The sequence below is a fragment of the Bidens hawaiensis genome, unplaced genomic scaffold, assembly GCF_021521415.1.
Source record: "Bidens hawaiensis isolate Kalapana, Puna unplaced genomic scaffold, B.hawaiensis_p1.1 tig00030283_1, whole genome shotgun sequence".
NCBI lineage: Eukaryota > Viridiplantae > Streptophyta > Magnoliopsida > Asterales > Asteraceae > Bidens > Bidens hawaiensis.
In genome coordinates this window covers 1-17,266 of record NW_027495052.1, presented here as the reverse complement: position 1 = coordinate 17,266, position 17,266 = coordinate 1, and the positions used below count along the sequence as shown (strand labels likewise).

Below are 17,266 nucleotides of genomic sequence, written 5' to 3'. Positions count from 1 at the left end.
AAATATTGTCATGTAGAGGAAAGATATACATAAATATCTAAGTGGTATAGTATTATTCGGCAAGCTTAATTGTATAGCTTGGAACGTAAAAAGATTTTTTCTGCTTTCATTTTAAAACTGTTTTTGGGGTTTGGAAATCGGCGGTGGACAAGGTAAGCAAAGGCTACGATCAGAAAAGGATTATAATCGTTTCTTTCAAGGATATCCTAAGGCCTTGTGTAGGTGCGATAATTCACTTCACCAGCGAGATTTATGGTTCAAGTCCAGGATGGCCAAGGTTGTGGTACCGAAAAAAATTAATGTAGTTTTGAGTGTTTAATTAACTTGAATTGTATGCATGTTACTATAGTTATTGGGAGACATGACGTGTGGTCGAGGTAGCTAGGCTTTCAACAGCTATTGGAAGTGGCTATTGTGATTTGTGAGTGGCACTTGATTATACACAACAACTACTAGGGTTTAGAAGTGGAAGCGTGACGGCTGTTGTCATTGGTGTGAGCTAATGCTTTGGGTGACAACATATTATATATACATGGGGCTAGACGTGAAGGCTACGTCTCATTATGTGTGAGCGTAATACATGCATGTGGTCACAACTAGTATTATGAGTACCTTGCCTAAGGTAGAGTAATTGTACGTGGATTATGTGCATAATAGAGTTAAATATAGAGGGAGAATGATGCTACATTGCTACATTGGGATATTTCTAAGTATTACAATTATATAACTAGTCTAGCATTAGTAATATGTGATTTTAATTTGTCATTATATACCTCGGTGGGGAAAGACAAACATTGAAAACTAATGAGACAAAGGGGGAATTGAACGTGGTTAAGGTTTTATAAAACATCAACGAGTTTTCGGGGTTGAGATAGTCGACGTCAACAACACCAATGTTCATGGTAAGTTACTTGAGATGTGTGTACGACACAACCTCCCTTCTCGGTTTACCTAACTCGCCCACATCATATCTACATCTCTATTGAAATTTGGCTTTAGTGAGTGTGCTTCGGATACTGTCGTTTATTTATTTATTCGGATATATCGGTGTCCCGATGATTGAGTGCTATGTGCCTTATGTCCAAGGCTTGATGCAAAACTACTATCGACCCGGGGGTCTCACCGAAAGCAGCCTCTCTATCCTTATAGGGTAGAGGTAAGGCTGTCTACATCTTACCCTCCTCAGACCCTACCATAGCTTTGCTATTGGTGGGATATACTGAGTACGATGATGATGATGATATTATGTGCTAGTATATATTGATGATATGCTTATGATCGACAGTTATTTCATCTTTTGCATCCAAGGTGATTTAGCAATTATATTCTTAGTCTACTCTAGGACTTGGCCAAACTGAGCTATTTTCTTATAATAAAAGTCACATTCTTTCATGATATTCTACACATGTCTCAATAGTGTTATCTTTTTAGAGCTTCTACATCGCACTAGCGTAGCTCAATGCAAACATATTATCAGTTTCGTTTCTACATGTCAATAACTCTGTTAGTATTCTTGATCAGTTTCTATAGACAACCCCTTACTTTATCATGGCACCATTGAAGCATTAAATTCTAAAGTGACCGATAAGGTTTCTTAATTTCTTCTTAAAGTTGTTGACCGGATACTTGTTATAATTCAAAAACATATTCTAAGAGCATTCTCATCACATTCATCATCTTCTCCCCCATTTTTAAATTTTAAAAAAAATCTAAAACCTAACTCTATCCCATCAACCATTTGTTTACGCTAACCTTAGATTATAAAAAGTTGTTATACCAACAGCTTTTTTATATATAAAAAGTTACTATTCATCATTCTTTAAATTACTGTGAGTATATACAAACGAGAAAGATAATAAAATTTTTGTTTGTGAGCATAAGAAAGATAAAAATGATGAATGAGTTGTGAGAGATTTTTAAAAATTAGTATCAGATTTCAAAAAATATAAATTTTAGTTTAATTACAATGTTAAAAAATGATGTAAGTATTTTAGGACAACATTACTCATGGGTTGACCATCTCTCCTTTATCTATGACTATTATTTATTAGTACATTGATTGGTTATGTTTCAAACTATTGATTAGTTGTGTGTGGTGTTTAATTTTTTTTTCCAATCTTAATAGTTGGAGTGTAGCATACTAGCATCCCAATATTCGGAATATTTGTATAATATTCAATATGTGTGAAGAGTTCTATATACATCGATTGTTTTCTTTTAAAGCGTTAAATGAATGAAAAGTTAAGAGTTAAAATGTTCATGTGTTAGTTTTATGGTTAATATTGTTTGGCTATGTTTGTGTTCCTAACTTAACGCTTAGAACTTGGAGGGTTAATTATTCCAAAGGGTTAAACTTTTATTAATGTAGTTAAAGGGGAGAGCTACAAATTTTGGTCAAATTAGAAAAAAAAATGTGTGTTCTTTGAAAAACAACCGGAAATAATGGAGAAGTTGATGATTAAAAATCAACCAAAATGTGATAGATAGATCAAGTTACTTAACGTTCTTCATTCTTAGGTGAATAACAAGTCTTGTAAGTAATTTATAACCTTGAAAGTCTAGTTCTTGATGTAACCTTTGATTTAGAAATGAACGTTGCTTGGAATGATGTAATAAAACATTGTTGAAATGCGTTAGATATACTTATTTCATAGTCAAGTCACGTCAAAGACATATAAATCTCATTATTGAATAATGGTCGGTGTGATAATTAGGGTTCTTTAATTACTATTTTGAATGAGAAATGCATGGGATTTTTTTCTTTACATAGGATTCATAGTAAGACCAAACGGTGTGGGCTACATAGCGGCAAAATGGGGTGATGTGGAGGGGCTTTGAAGCCCTAAACATCACGTCGGGGCTTCATGTGGTTACCTGGGCGATAAGACCCTCCACTGCGGGCATCTTGGAGACGACTTGGAGGGGCTTTGAAGCCCCAAACACCACTGAGGGGCTGCTTGGTGGGAAGCCGGGGGTGGGGGGTGGGGGATGTTATGGTGGTCTGGTGAAGATGGGCAACATGGGGGAAGGGTGGGGTCATGTATTTCTCTCTCTCTCTCTCTCTCTCTCTCACACACACACACACATATATAACATGGTAAATGGCTTTAAACCACAATAGAAGGGACGTTGAAGCCCTCCACACTGGACAATCTAAGGGGAAGGAGGTGGGGGCCATGGTACTTTTTACAACCCCCCCCCCCCCCTCTCTCACTCACTCACACACACACACACACATATATATATAGATAAAAGATCCAATACAATAATCTCTTATCATACAATAGGTACGCGAGTTTCTACACCATCGATTTCAAAAAACACGCGACCGTCCACTACTCTAATCCTCTGCTCCCATCAACTCTGATCCACTGCTCCATCGATTCCGTACACCTTCACCGTCACCGTCCAATGATTGCATCCACCGTCACAACCGTCGAGGTACCGTCGTGAACACCATCTTCCTCGTCACGCCTTTTTAATAGGTCAGTTGATAAATTTGACCAATTGAAATTGTTGCACTAATTGATCAATTAAACTTTGAAATTGGTCAAATTAATCATCAATTTGAAGTTTCAATTGATCAATTTTTGAGTTTTGTAGAAACCCAGTTGTAAACGTTCCATATTTTGTTCATATGATCGAATCAATGATCAAATTAACGGTCGATTGACGATTGTTTGATGATTATGAGATTATATGAAGTGATTTCAGTGTTCAATTTCATGTTTACATGTGTTTAATTTATTTTTTTTTTGTTAGTTTTAGAAGTTCTGAACACCCAGAACTTCTTAGAACTTCTAAACTTTATCATAACTTCTAAACCTTTTTGAACACCCAGAACTTCTTAGAACTTTTAAACTTTATCAGAATTTCTAAACTTTTTTAAACAACCTGAACTTCTTAGAACGTAGTAGAATGTTTAAAGATGTTCATTTTTTTGAACACCCAGAACATCTGCGAACATATTAGAACGTTTAAAGATGTTCTTTTTTGGCCAGAACGTTTAAAGGTCTTTAGTTTTGTTTCAGAACGTTTAAACATAATATTTTTGAACCCTAATCAGAGCTCGATTGAGTGCGTTATTTATGCAATTCTACAATCGATTGATGTTTTTGTTAGAACTTCTAAACCTTTTTGTTAGAACTTCTAAAGTTTTGGTACAGAACTTCTAAACTTAAACGTTTAAAGGTGTTCGTCTTTTGTCAGAACGTTTAATTGTACAGTGTCTTCGGTTTGTTTAACATCCAAAATAAGTTGCAACTGTAAAATTGAAGGCTCAAATTTGTATGATTAGGCGAAAAATTGAAGAACAAACAACAATCGTTTGTTTAATTGCAAAAAGATTTGACCCATTGTGTTTGAAGTTTATTCGCAGGTAACTGACATTTTTTAGGTTTAGATAACACATTTTAGTTTGATGTCAATCTGTAAATTAGTTTGTTATGGATCGACGATTGAGTTATATTGATATGGATGGACGTCTGATGAATCAATTGATGAATTAGATTGTAGAATTAGATTTAGGTTATTTACGATTATGCCACCGCGCAAAAATTAAATCGACGTTTATAAAGCTCACGTACCTAATGTACGCTAACTGATTATTGTACAATAACCCACCCCTATATATATATGATAAGGGGCTTTAAACCACAACGAGACTTTATGAAGAGGGGCCTTAAAGCCATGCTTCCTACATGGTGATGACGCGGAGGGGCGGTAAAGCCCCCCCACAACACACATACTAATCATCCATAACATTGTGTACGTAATTTAATTGATTCTATTTTGATTAAATTGGGGTAGTTGGAATGAGTTAGAATGAAAAAAAATGATAAATCTATGTGTTCCAAGGTTTATTATACATACCAAGTATTTGATGAAATGCCTCAACTAAGAATTATACTATAATTGATAGTGTTTAGTTAGGGCTTCTATTAAACCATAATGGTTATAACTAATGGGTATGACATAAGCACGACTCAAACCCGACTTATTGTCATCCTTATCTAACAGTGGGTTAGAAGATCTAAATGTCAAACTCCTAACTCTGCCGTCAAGTTGAAATAAATAGCCCAAAATTCAGGTTCCTTAGCTTACCTGTAGATGACCTGTATCATATAATTCAGTTGTATCACGTCTGATTTTCCGAGCTAAATCCACTCTTTCTCATGGAGTCGGTATCATGTCTTGCATATCGTATTGTCTCTTATGTTTCTTGGTTTCTTCAACATGTCCAATATTGATTCTACCACGTCGTTGTTTCTTTTGTTTCCATCAAAATTGTTCAAAACACAAAAGAAACATGCAAATTAAAAAATTAAGCAATTAAGTACCAAACCTTATCACATCCGCAAATAAAAATAGTTAAATTTAAGACTAATGTATTATAAGGCCAAACGTAGGGGATGGAGAGAGAAACACCCTCTCCTTTAATTCTATTGGTTCTCATGAATAATGGTCCCACTCTCAAAACTTTGGCGCATTTTGTACAAAGCGCCGGAAGAGATTTTGAATCTCAAATCGTCTCACGAGACGGTTTTCCTGACGCTATTAGGGCTTTATGTATCTTCATGGTGCTCACTACATTGGGTCTAACTATATGTATAAATTAGTATATACAAATAAGTTTAATTTTTTATTAGGTGTTTGGGCAAACTTTTAAAAACTGCTTATTTACTTTTCAAAAAATAAATAGATAGCCTTTAAAAATTCACCCAAATAGCAAACTCGCATAGTCACACCTTTTTCTTTGTAAAATAAAACATATTTTAATATGATGTCATATTGTAGACATAGAATAGAAGGGATCACATTTATGAAAATAATACTTTATATGTATTTCAGACCCCTTCACTATATCCACCCTTCACTCTTCAGAACTCATATAATGTATATATGTGTGAACTCTCGGGTGGGCAAAAGTAAATTGCACTAATTTTGACGTTATTTTACTAATCTCGTGAAAATAACGTTAAAAGTGGGGGAAGGTTAATCAGGCATCATGTGGTGGCGTTGATAGCCGAAAGACAAGGGCACATGCATCAATCAGCCGGTGTCCCGATGATTGAGTGCTATGTGCCTTATGTCCAAGGCTTGATGCAAAACTACTATCGAGCCGGGGGTCTCATTGGAAGCAGCCTCTATATCCCTATGGGGTAGAGGTAAGGTTGTCTACATCTTACCCTCCTCAGACCCTACCATAACATTGCTATTGATGGGATATACTGAGAACGATGATGATGACGACTCTTCGGAACTCAGACCCTTTTTAAGATTGAGATTTCATCCCGCAGAGTAGACACACCACACTACACTACGCTACACTACACTATGCCCATTTCAACATTATAATCTCTCTCATCTCTCTGTGTAATCATCTTCTTCCATATCTGATTATCTACTTACTGTATCTGCCCATCCCTTCTTGCCTTGGGACCACTTCACCTCATTCATTCTATTATCCCCAAATCACTATCTATCTTCATCAGGGTTTTGTGTTTCTTGCTTAAATTCACTATCTTTTTTTAACTATTTCAACAACCATACATGTTCAAGACATTAAGATGCTTTGATACTTGATAGATTGATTGATTCTCACATGGTTAGTTTTAGTTTCTTTCTTTTAATTTGATTTTGTTTTTGTGGTCATTTTTCAAGATTTTATATTTATCTTGTACTGTAAGTCAAGATCTTGTCTTTTTAATCAAGTTAAAACAAAACCCTTTTCATATATCTTCCAAACTCTTTAAACAACTCATGCATTTCTTGTTTTTTAGGTTTTATGTTATTATTTCGTTGATTATGCATATGCTGTTCTGAAATGATTTTATATTCAAATTTTGGTACATACCCATTTGGATTTGAAGGTTTTGAGATTTTTAAGGTTTATATTTTTACTGTTTTGTTCTTCTCTGATCTTTAATCAACTCATGCATGTTTATTTTTTTTAGGGTTTATATGATTTGTTTCAAGTTTACTGGCATACCCATGATTTGGATTTGGATATATCAAGTTTGTTGTTGATAAAAATTGAATCTTTTTCATTTGATTTGGTAGAAAAGCTTCTGTGTTACTTAAATCTTGATTTGAATACTTTTGAGTTTGTTAAGCTTTATTCTTTGACTGTTTTACCCTTCCTTGATCTTTAATCAACTCATGCATTTTTATTCTTTACTTTTTCTAGGGTTTACACACTGAAATGATATTGTTTCAACTTTAGTTACATAAGCATGATTTGGATTTGAGTATATTAAGTTTATCTTTTTCATTTGATTTGGCATAATAGGTTCTGTTTCTTGAACCTGATTTGGATACTTCGTGTTGGTTAAGCTTTATTCTTTTGAGTTTTGACTGTTTTACCCTTCCCTGATCTCTAAACAACTCATACAGTTCTATTCGTTACTGTTTCTAGGGTTTACACTTTTGAAACGATTCTGTTTTCAAGTTTAGTTACATACCCATGATTTGGATTTGAAGATTTTGTGTTTGTTCTTGATAAAAATTGAATCTTTCATGTTTGTTCTTGATAAAAACTGAATCTTTCATGTTTGTTCTCTATAAAAATTGAATCTTTCATGTTTGTTCTTGATAAAAGCTGAATCTTTCATGTTATTACTTGATAAAGATTGAATCTTTCATGTTTATTCTTGATAAAAACTGAATATGTTGTGTTGGTTCTTGATAAAAACTGAATCTTTTTCACTTGATTTGACAGAACAGCTTCTGTGTTTCTTGAATCTTGATTTCTGTAACTATGGGTAGGGGTAGAGGAAAGGCTAAGAAGTTCACTTTGACTAGCAATGATGATACCGGAAGCGGTGAAGAAGAACGAATTCCCGCCCAAAAGAAAAGAGGCAGGCCTCTAAAACCATCCGCGGATGAAACCGAAGAAGATATTGAAAAGACTGAAGATGAAACAAACACCAAATCAAATGATGTTGCATCAGAAAAAGATGTGAAGGTAACCGAGAATGGAAAGAAGAGAAAACGAAGCAAGCAGTCAAAAGACGAGGGCGATGTGGTCAAAGAGGAAAGTGAAGTTGGAACTCGGTCAAACACGAGTGAGTTGCCTCAGGTTAACGGTTTTCGACATGTTGGAAGTAGGAGGAAAAGTAAGCCGCGCCGTGCAGCTGAAGCTGGTGTTGAATGCAAATGAAATTAGTAATCTCAGTCTCATTTTGGTAATTTGGTATCTATTTTGTTTGTTTTTGGGTAAGTAGTTTATGGTATGATTGAATGGTAATTGCAGACTCTATAACTAAAATTTTTGCATCATATCGGTTGCATAGATCGTATTCTAAATGTCTTTGTTCATTTTGTCCTGTTTTCGGTTAATTATTATATAGTCTAAATATGTTATTCATGAAACTCGGGCTGTCGATCATTTGTGAATTTACTAAAATACCCATGATCATAGACTAGCAAGATTTGAAAAAAAATTGCAGACTTTAAAAACACTTTGTGATGAGATCATTACAATGATTGTGTATTTGATTTCATGAGAGGTTGGTGATATATGCAGATGACAGCATATAGTCATATAATGTAGGGTACTGGTGTTGTGTTTGTTAGATCATCTTTTTGTAGGGCCATAAGTTTTATGAAATGTCACTTGTGTTGTTTTTGAGGGTGTAACAGTCATTTTCTAATATTGCTGTGTAAATATTCACATGACAAAACAGCCCAAGGTGTTCATTGATCCAACATTTGTTGCTGTTTGGTGATTCAGATACCATATTGGTTGATTTGCATATCCCAAATTTGCATCTTTAAAATTTTGTTTAAAAAAAGATAATTTCACAATCACAATTAATGCGTAGGCCGCGGGTGTACTAGCTTGCTAAATAGCTGATAAAATTCAGCTTGAAGCGGGCTTGTTTAAATTTCCATGTTGAATAAGAGACGAAGGTCGCTCGCTCGACATGGTCATTGGTGATTTTGTGTTATTCAGATGTGTATAATAAGATGGATAATTCATATAAACAAAAACATAAAATATCATTAAAATTTATAACCTTAGATGGTATTTTTATCACTTAAATTGTTAGGCGCTAGTCGAGCGGTGAGCTAGGGACTAGCAATTAATTGGGATTAATCAGATTTGAATTTATATGTAAATTTTCAATATACATATATATATATACCAAATTTTATATATAAAATTTTCAAATTTTGACCAATTTTGACCAAACAATCAATCAGCGGCCGGTCGGTGGGTACATACTAATTAGCGATTAATTGGGGATTAATCAACGCCTGAGCGGGTATATTACGATCATGAATTTTACTAGTATGCAATTCTTTTTTATCTTTTTTTTTTTCAATTATGATATTTTATTTCATGCCAAATTGGTTTTTGTTATCTAGTTCTCTCACAATTTGAATTGTGACTTCTCTTTGAAGACTTGAAGTTACTCTAATTATTGTATTTGCTTTTAGGTGTTAAGCTATTATAGCAACAATTTCATTTTAAAGAAAAAAAAAGTAGAGCCAAAAGAAAATGTCATAATTGAAATTTTGAATAAATATGCCTCGAGTTTCAAGGCTAAACTCTTAAGTCAAACAACAGGTTGGAAACATTTTTTTAAAAAGCTACAATTATTATTTTAAAAAGTTAGGAAAGAAAAATAACAAAAATTCAAATGTTTGTTGCTCCATATTTTATTTATACTTTTCGTACCTACCACTATTTTCATAACCGAACTAGTCGGATCGGAAACGTGTCACATTACCAATTTAAATAGCTTCTATGATTTCAAATTTTAAAATTATCTCATTTCCTCAAGTATAATAATAATAATAATATAATCTAAGCTTTATATTTTATTATAATTATATTGTTAGTGTGAGATTCGGTACAAATAAAATTAACATACTGTATATACAAATTAATGGAGTAGTTAGAGTTTTAAACTAGGCTAATTATATTAAAAGAAAAAAATAGTGTAATAACTAATAATAATAATTACTCTATTTCAAAGTTATAAAGTAATAATAATTTGATAATTACTCTTATATTGACATAATTACTTTATTTATTTGTGCACTTCTCATGATAAAAATTATATTTGATTTAAACACTTTGTTGTAAATCAACATTAAAAAACAAAGCAGTTCCGTTTCTTTATTTACTTTATTATAAATTAGTTACATATCACTTTTATTTAAACTTATTTATTACATCATGTGATTTAAAACCAGTCCGACAGTAAACCAGTAAAAAAATAGTGTACACCCGTTTAGATAGAAATACTATTCGGAACGCCCATGCCCGTCACACCGGGTTCCGAATACGGCTTCAAAAGGTTGTACGGTACAACCCCGACACCATTCCTATTATTCCTACTTTCATCAGCATTCCTCCCATCAATAATCCCTTCCAACTCCTTTAACCTCCCAACAAACACTTCATAAGCACCTTTAATCATCGGATCCGCTTCAAAAACCGGCTCAATCTTCGCCCCAATATACTCCTCATCGGGCGAATGATTCGACAACACGTCCAAAACCGCCATTATTTGCGACGCTTGTATTTGAGAGGGAAACACGGACAAAAGTTCGTCTTCGGGCCTATGTTTAAACGCTTCCCATTCGTCCTCCGTCAGGTCCTCACACGGCATTTTTACGCGGGCTATAGTGGTTCGGTTAGGAATGTAGCCCGCGTAGTCATACTGACCAAAGTTGACCGCTGCATGGTGGCCCGTGACAACCCATATTATTGTTGTGAGTATCCCAATAAGATCTTTTGGGGTTTTCAACACGGGCCAACGGCTCGTCTTTTTTATCCGCATGGCCCACGTTTCGAATCTCGGTCCACCACGCTTGAAGCTCGGTATCGGATTGTACAAGGCTCCGGTCCGGGTAGTAATGTGTCACATAGTTGGTAACCCACTCTTTGATAATATCCCAAAGGACTAAACCATCATTTGCATACGGGTAATCTTCAATGGATAGTTTTAACCCGTGTGGCGAGTCGGGGTCTTCGACAGCCATGCCTCGGGCAATAAGGTCAGCTGGTAACGCTTCGTGGTCAAACCGCCAGAGTTGACCGTATGCAACTGAGCTTAACTCAATGCTGTACTTTCCCGGTGAGAAGCATGACTCGATGATCCCGCCAGCGTTTATAAGGGCTTCGCGGGCCAAAGTGTTTATCTCCATGGTGTAGCGGAAATGAGGATGTAAGAGACTGTGTATCGGGTGCATTTTGCTGAGCTGGCGGTTGGTTGCGATTATATACGGCTCAGTGCAGCAGTGTGTTCTCATCCTGCAAAGATATTATAGGGGTGTCAATCACGTTAGGTTGGCAGGTTGACCCGAACATGACTAGTTTAAAAATGGGTCACCTGAACACGACTCGTTAAAATGAGGGTTGACATGTTAACCCGTTTAAGAGTTAAATATTTTTAAATATTCATTTAACTATTAACTTTTAAAAATTAAATTAATTTTCCTTTTGAACATTTTTATCTACTCTTTACTCCCAACAATTTTATTTTATTAGTTCTAACAACCCATTCTTCGATTATTCTCATTCGCACATTTTAAGCTCGAGCTAGATATATAAACTCAAGTTTCCTAATTGGAACGAGTGACAAATAAAAAACAATAAAAATAACACAAAGTACCAAAATGTTTAATATGAATCACAGTAACTAATTGTTTAAATTGTTACTACATCATTAGATATTCCGTTTAATGTTCATTTGCGAATTGCGATTATGAACTTTTTTTCAACACTTTAATAGACGAACGGTCGTGTTTGGGTTAACCTGTTTATTAAACTGGTCATGTTCAGTTGACCCGTTTAATAAACCAGTCCTGTTAGTCAACCCAAAACCTGATTAAAGGGTGAGTCATCCTTACCAGTGACTATAGAGCTGATGAAAACCGCTATCATGAGCAAGTACATGGACCTTAGCAAGCTTCCATAGCCACATACCGGTTGCATCCCAACAAGGGGTGAACACGCGTTTCCATTGTGGTTTGTCGTTGCCAGGTGAACGAGTCAACTCGATGGCTAGCGGCCTCAATGTTCCAGTTGGAGTAAGGTACATTAATGTTCTTGATCCATATAAAGTTTTCCTTATGTTTTTCAACTCCCTAACTTTGTGCACATAAGGCAGGAAGATGTCATGGTAATCTAGTATGAACAGCTTCTTGTTCTCTATTGCCTGCATATGATGCAACTTTTCAATCGTTTCTTGAACGTTTTTAAAAAACTATAGGGCGTTGTGCTCGTTAATAAAAACAAAAAAAAAACAAAAAAGAAAAAAACAAAACTGAAATAACTGACAGTTTGTGTTTTATTTTTATTTCTGAAAACCAAAAATTACGTTCAGTTTTGGTTATATCTCGTACCAAAACCGCACCAAACCAGACCGCATCAAATCTAGGCACCGAATTACTAGTTTGAATGATTGTTATTGCGTTAATGGTCCAAATTCATTATTTTGGGCCGAAGGTTTTAGGCCCAAATTTGTTAACGTGTGGTGGCCTCGTGTCCAAGTCCATTATTTTGGGCCAAAGGTTTAGCCTTTTAGGCTCAAAGTTGTTAATAAGTAGTTAACAAATACTTTTGGTCAAAAGTTTGGGGCCCAAGTCAACTATTTTAGGTCAATATTTTCGGTCCTAAACACTGCAAGCCCAAATGTAAACCGAAAACAGGCCCATAACCGAACCCATACACAAAATCGAATCACCAAAACCGAACGGTACATTTTTTTTTAACCAAAATGGATGTTTGGTTCGGTTATACCTTGTTCCAAAACCGCACCAAACCAGGGCACCAAGACTTGTTTAAATGTTTGTTATTGGATTTATGGTCCAAACACATTATTTAGGCCAAAAGGTTTTTAGACCCAAATATATTAATAAGTAGTTAACAAATACTCTTGGTCGCCCAAGTCCATTATTTTGGGCCAAATTTTTTCGGGCCCAAACACTTGAAGTTTAAAAGTAAAACCAAAAACCGACCCATAATCAAACACATACGCAAAATCGAAACCAAACAGTTTGCTAAACCTGAAACTTCGGTTTGAGTCCAAAACCGACTCATGCACACCCCTAAATTCATACCTCCTCAAGTGTGCAAAAGTCTCTGATTTGTCTCTCAACAATCTCTTTGGTTATTGCTGACTCAGGTGGACCGTACACTTCCGGGTCAAGCTTACTTTTCAGTGGCCATTCCTACAAACATTCAAATTGTAACCAATAATTGACTACAGTTTCATTTCTTGATCATCACATTACATATACACAACTAGTTAAACAATCAATATCTGGAAGAAGCCCGGCAAAACGGGCCAGTCAGATAACGTGTCAAAACAAGTTCAGGCCAAGTTAGTATTTAGCAAGTTTCATAACAGATGCTCATTTTGACGAGTAACAGACTTAAATTGACCCGCTGTATAATTTGAGTTGACCCAAGTTGACCCGTACCTTGACCAAGGTTATACTTAAAGGATTAAGACCAGAAACAGTTTGTCTACCAAATTCTTCATCGCTGGTCCAACCAAACTTATCTCCTGCAATCAACAAAGGTAAAATCTTGAAATTGACTAAAAAAAGTCAAACAAATAAGGGTGTGAAAAAAATAAGAATTCCCGACCGAGCCCGAATTTTCTGAAATTCCAAACCCGATATATCTGAAAATTCAGATTGTATTTTCAGATTCAGATAGTCATTTAAGAAAATTTCGGATATCCGACTTATCCAAAAAGAGTTTATTAAATAATAAATATTAATTAGAATTGAGGATTTTTTTTATATATTTCGGATATCCGAAATATTTTTTTTAAATTCTTAATTAGTTTTTTTTTAAATGATTAAATAATCAATATTTTATCAAACTCAGATATCCGTTTGGACACCCGAATCCCAATCCGGAGTTTCAGACATCCAAATTAATTTTCAATTAGATTCTTTTAAAATTATTAAATAATTAATATTTTTTCAAACTCGGATACCCATCTGATACCCAAATCCGAATCCGAAGTTTCGCATATCCAAATTTAAACGCGACAACTAAAGAGTGAGAGCTGTGATTATTACTATCAATTATAGAGGGAGTCTCAAACAACAAAATATTATTCTGAACATCTTCAATAGACTTCAAAAGCCTGGGCAGAACATTCTTCAAAAAGCCATCACTGTCAATTGGTGGTAAATTAACACCCTCATTGAACAAAAAATCGATGGCAGTAAAGTACGGAAACCCGAGGTTTTTGTCTATCATTGTCGTCTCCAACGACGGTATCACCGCCTTCAAAACCGAGTTTATAGTTTGCACATTGAATGATAAGTTCTTCACTTCAGAAAATGCTTCATCTCTTGGCACGTAAACCTCACTGCTTCTTGTTTCGGATAATGGGTCTGCATTTGAAATTCTGTTAGTAAAAACCGGTTCGAGTTCGCTTCGTTTTGAGTTAGTATACGTTTTGAGCTTTTTTTCTAAACCCCCGAGCGTTGATGTTGAGTTGTTTTTACAAGCTCGGGTGTGACTAGTTTATTATTTACAAATTAATAATTAATTAATGTACATTTTTAATTATTGTTATATATTTTGACTTTTGAGAAAATCTTAGTAAAAGCTCGGCTTGAGTTTAGTTGTGCAGTTGAAATTAATACATACAAGTTTAAAAGAGTCAAAGCTTAAAATAATAATAATAATAATAATAATAATAATAATAATAAGGCTCGTTATGGCATAGGCTCGGCTTGTTTGCACCCTTATATACCTGATTTGGTGCGAGGTCGACTGGTTTTGCAACGCCTAGGGTGAGGGAAATCTTTGTTGCCAAGAACTGGGCGAGCCAATTCGGGATCCTTGTCCGGATCGCCAAGGTTGTTGTATACATCGTAGTCGTAAATTCTATCTTTCTTTTCGCGAGGTTTATCGGAGACTCCGTCACCACGGAGAATAGCGAGTTCGCTTTCTCGAAGCGACTTTAGGCCACTGGGCGTCTCTGACGGTAAGCAAGATACCTACATCAAACATAAAGTGTTATTTATAGTAAGAATCTGTAAAACGATCTACTTTGTTATTTTCAACGAGTTATGAATATTAATGTTATGAATTCACATTCTATAAAAGTTATTTTTTAACGATTTAGTTTTGTTATTTAATAAGAGAAGATAGTGGTGTTAGTTATTGCCCGTTTGCCTTCGGAATTTATGTAAACACTATTTTTGCAATGAAGTGAATAATTGTTATTATCTGTATCTTTTCTTAAAATAGAACATACATGTAATTTAGTTGGAAAATAATTTCAAGTTGTCTGCATGGTCAAACGAATTAGTCTTAACTTATGCTTTCCATCCCCATCTTGTGTTGACATGCCTTTGTCACTCGTAATAAATTAATTAATTTTATATTGGCCATGTCTCTTTCATTTGATGTCTTTTAACTCTTCAAGTTCTATTTGTGTTAATAATTTGTCACAAATAAAATAAACAAATGATCAGTCATGATTAACTACAAAATTCGTGTTCGAAAAGAAAAAAAGATTATTTTTCTCTCTCAATGATTAAACCATGATAATTGCTAACCGTGTCAACTAAGAAAATACGTTTCTCAGGATTGTCGAACTTTGAGTGAACCCATGAGTTACATGAGACGGTAATTGGGCCAATAGCCGTGCCTTCTATGACAATAGATTTCACAAATACCTCCTTGTGATGCTCATTTTCTATTTTAATAGCCCCGATGGAACCAAAATCCTTTGATACTTCAAATTCTGCTAAATATGTTGCATTATTTGCCCGTTGACCAGTTCGGTGTGCATAATCTTTTATTGTTTCCTTCATTAATACTGTCTCTTAAAAAATCAAACCGAATAAAATAACAACAAAAGTATAAATTAGCTAAAACAATTTTAATTTTAAAAGGAAGATTATTTATCTTCCTTTTATTAATCTACATTTTAATTACAACCATTGAATAAAATTGAATAAAAATGATGTTTCTATAATTTATAAAATTGAATAAAAATAAAAGGTTAAAATGTATTTCTAGCTAGGAAAAATCAAGTTTTTATTTCATTCTTCAACGTGTAAAAAATAAATAAATAAAATGGGTTGTAACCTTTTTTATGTTTGATTATAAATTTATATTATTTACTATTATTTTTTTCGCTAACGTGTTTTAAATTTATCATCACACGGTTCTATTTTTTAAAGTTACATAATTGTGTGCTTTTTATTTGCATGAAAATGACGGTATATAATATACTACAACGGGACTACTAAAGGGAGATGGTCATTTTTTGAAATATAGTGAAAGTGATTGACATAATAATATTGATTTTTTTATTAAATAAGTTCATATTAAACTTGTCAATTGACTCGATCTCTAGGGGCAACAATTGACAATTCAGTTTTATTTTATGGACTAAAATACTCAATCCTAAATAATCAACAAAAATGAAAATTAGAGTAATCATCTCTCTCTTGAGTGTCTATTAAACATTTAAATAAAAATATTTGGAAGGGCCTAAACAAATAAAGATAATATTATCCAAATGTAATAGGCTAAACTCCATATCATTTTGGATTTTAATATCACGGCAATCTTCACCATCTAGTATAATTTCATTATATATGTGTTTAATTTAAAATAAATAAATTTTTTTTTGAAAATATTTAAAATAAATAAATAATACATACATATACATATATCTATGTATCATCTTAACTCTTAAGTAGATTATTGCGATACATTTATATATGTCCTTTTAAACTACAAAAATTTTTAATGGTCTTTTTCTTCCACCACGTACATGTAATTATTTCTATGCATTAGGTGCAAGCTTTTATATTGTTCTCATAACTATATATCAACTTAAATATAGTAATTTCTATTTAAAGAATCCAAGTCATCTTTGTATCTTTGTTCTTTGCAAGTTCTAATCTTCAAATGGATTTTCATTTCTTTCAAAAAAAAATACATAAAAGATATTACCACTATGTAGTGCACACTTACTAGGATCGGTCTCGAACGCAACAAGCTCCAAAAGGAGTGATTTCCCAATCAAATCAGTGAAGCCATCAAGCACTTTCACTAAAGGGTTTGAAATGGCTCCACCCATAGTCAACTGGACCGTAACCACGGCTTTGAGCCTCATGGTTTTGATGGTAGTTCCAGTTGTGATTTCACCGGTTACGGCTTTGATTTGGCTTGCTGATTTTCCCATGATCCGCGGAGAACATAATGGTTTGATGGGAAATAACAGCTTGTTATTAGATACAAAAGAAGTAGGGTTTT

The 17,266-nt window shown here is 34.2% G+C and overlaps 1 protein-coding gene and 1 pseudogene across 7 annotated transcripts; one reads left to right on the top strand and one right to left on the bottom strand.

Moving 5' to 3' along the window:
- The first annotated feature begins 6,287 nt into the window (after positions 1 to 6,287).
- LOC143580217 (uncharacterized) lies at positions 6,288 to 8,341 on the top strand. Of its 6 annotated transcripts, none has more exons than XM_077063310.1 (2): positions 6,288 to 6,607; positions 7,726 to 8,341. In XM_077063310.1, exon 2 carries the CDS (start codon positions 7,760 to 7,762, stop codon positions 8,159 to 8,161), a length of 402 nt encoding a protein of 133 aa, XP_076919425.1. In that variant the 5' UTR covers positions 6,288 to 6,607; positions 7,726 to 7,759; the 3' UTR covers positions 8,162 to 8,341. The 6 variants fall into 6 exon arrangements, with proteins under 6 accessions (XP_076919425.1, XP_076919422.1, XP_076919424.1 ...); XM_077063307.1 differs by having other exon boundaries at positions 7,721 to 8,341; XM_077063309.1 differs by having other exon boundaries at positions 6,288 to 6,611.
- A 1,826-nt stretch (positions 8,342 to 10,167) lies between these two features.
- Positions 10,168 to 17,195, bottom strand: LOC143580214 (linoleate 13S-lipoxygenase 2-1, chloroplastic-like; annotated as a pseudogene). Its single transcript, XR_013143604.1, has 8 exons — positions 16,985 to 17,195; positions 15,553 to 15,821; positions 14,742 to 14,988; positions 14,056 to 14,376; positions 13,438 to 13,529; positions 13,081 to 13,191; positions 11,869 to 12,176; positions 10,168 to 11,269 (listed from the first exon to the last, which is right to left on the bottom strand). The product of XR_013143604.1 is annotated as a linoleate 13S-lipoxygenase 2-1, chloroplastic-like (transcript).
- Positions 17,196 to 17,266: the final 71 nt, after the last annotated feature.

Coding starts and splice junctions, on each gene's coding strand:
- LOC143580217 (XM_077063310.1), top strand. CDS start 7,760: ATGGGTAGGGGTAGAGGAAAGGCTAAGAAGTTCACTTTGACTAGCAAT.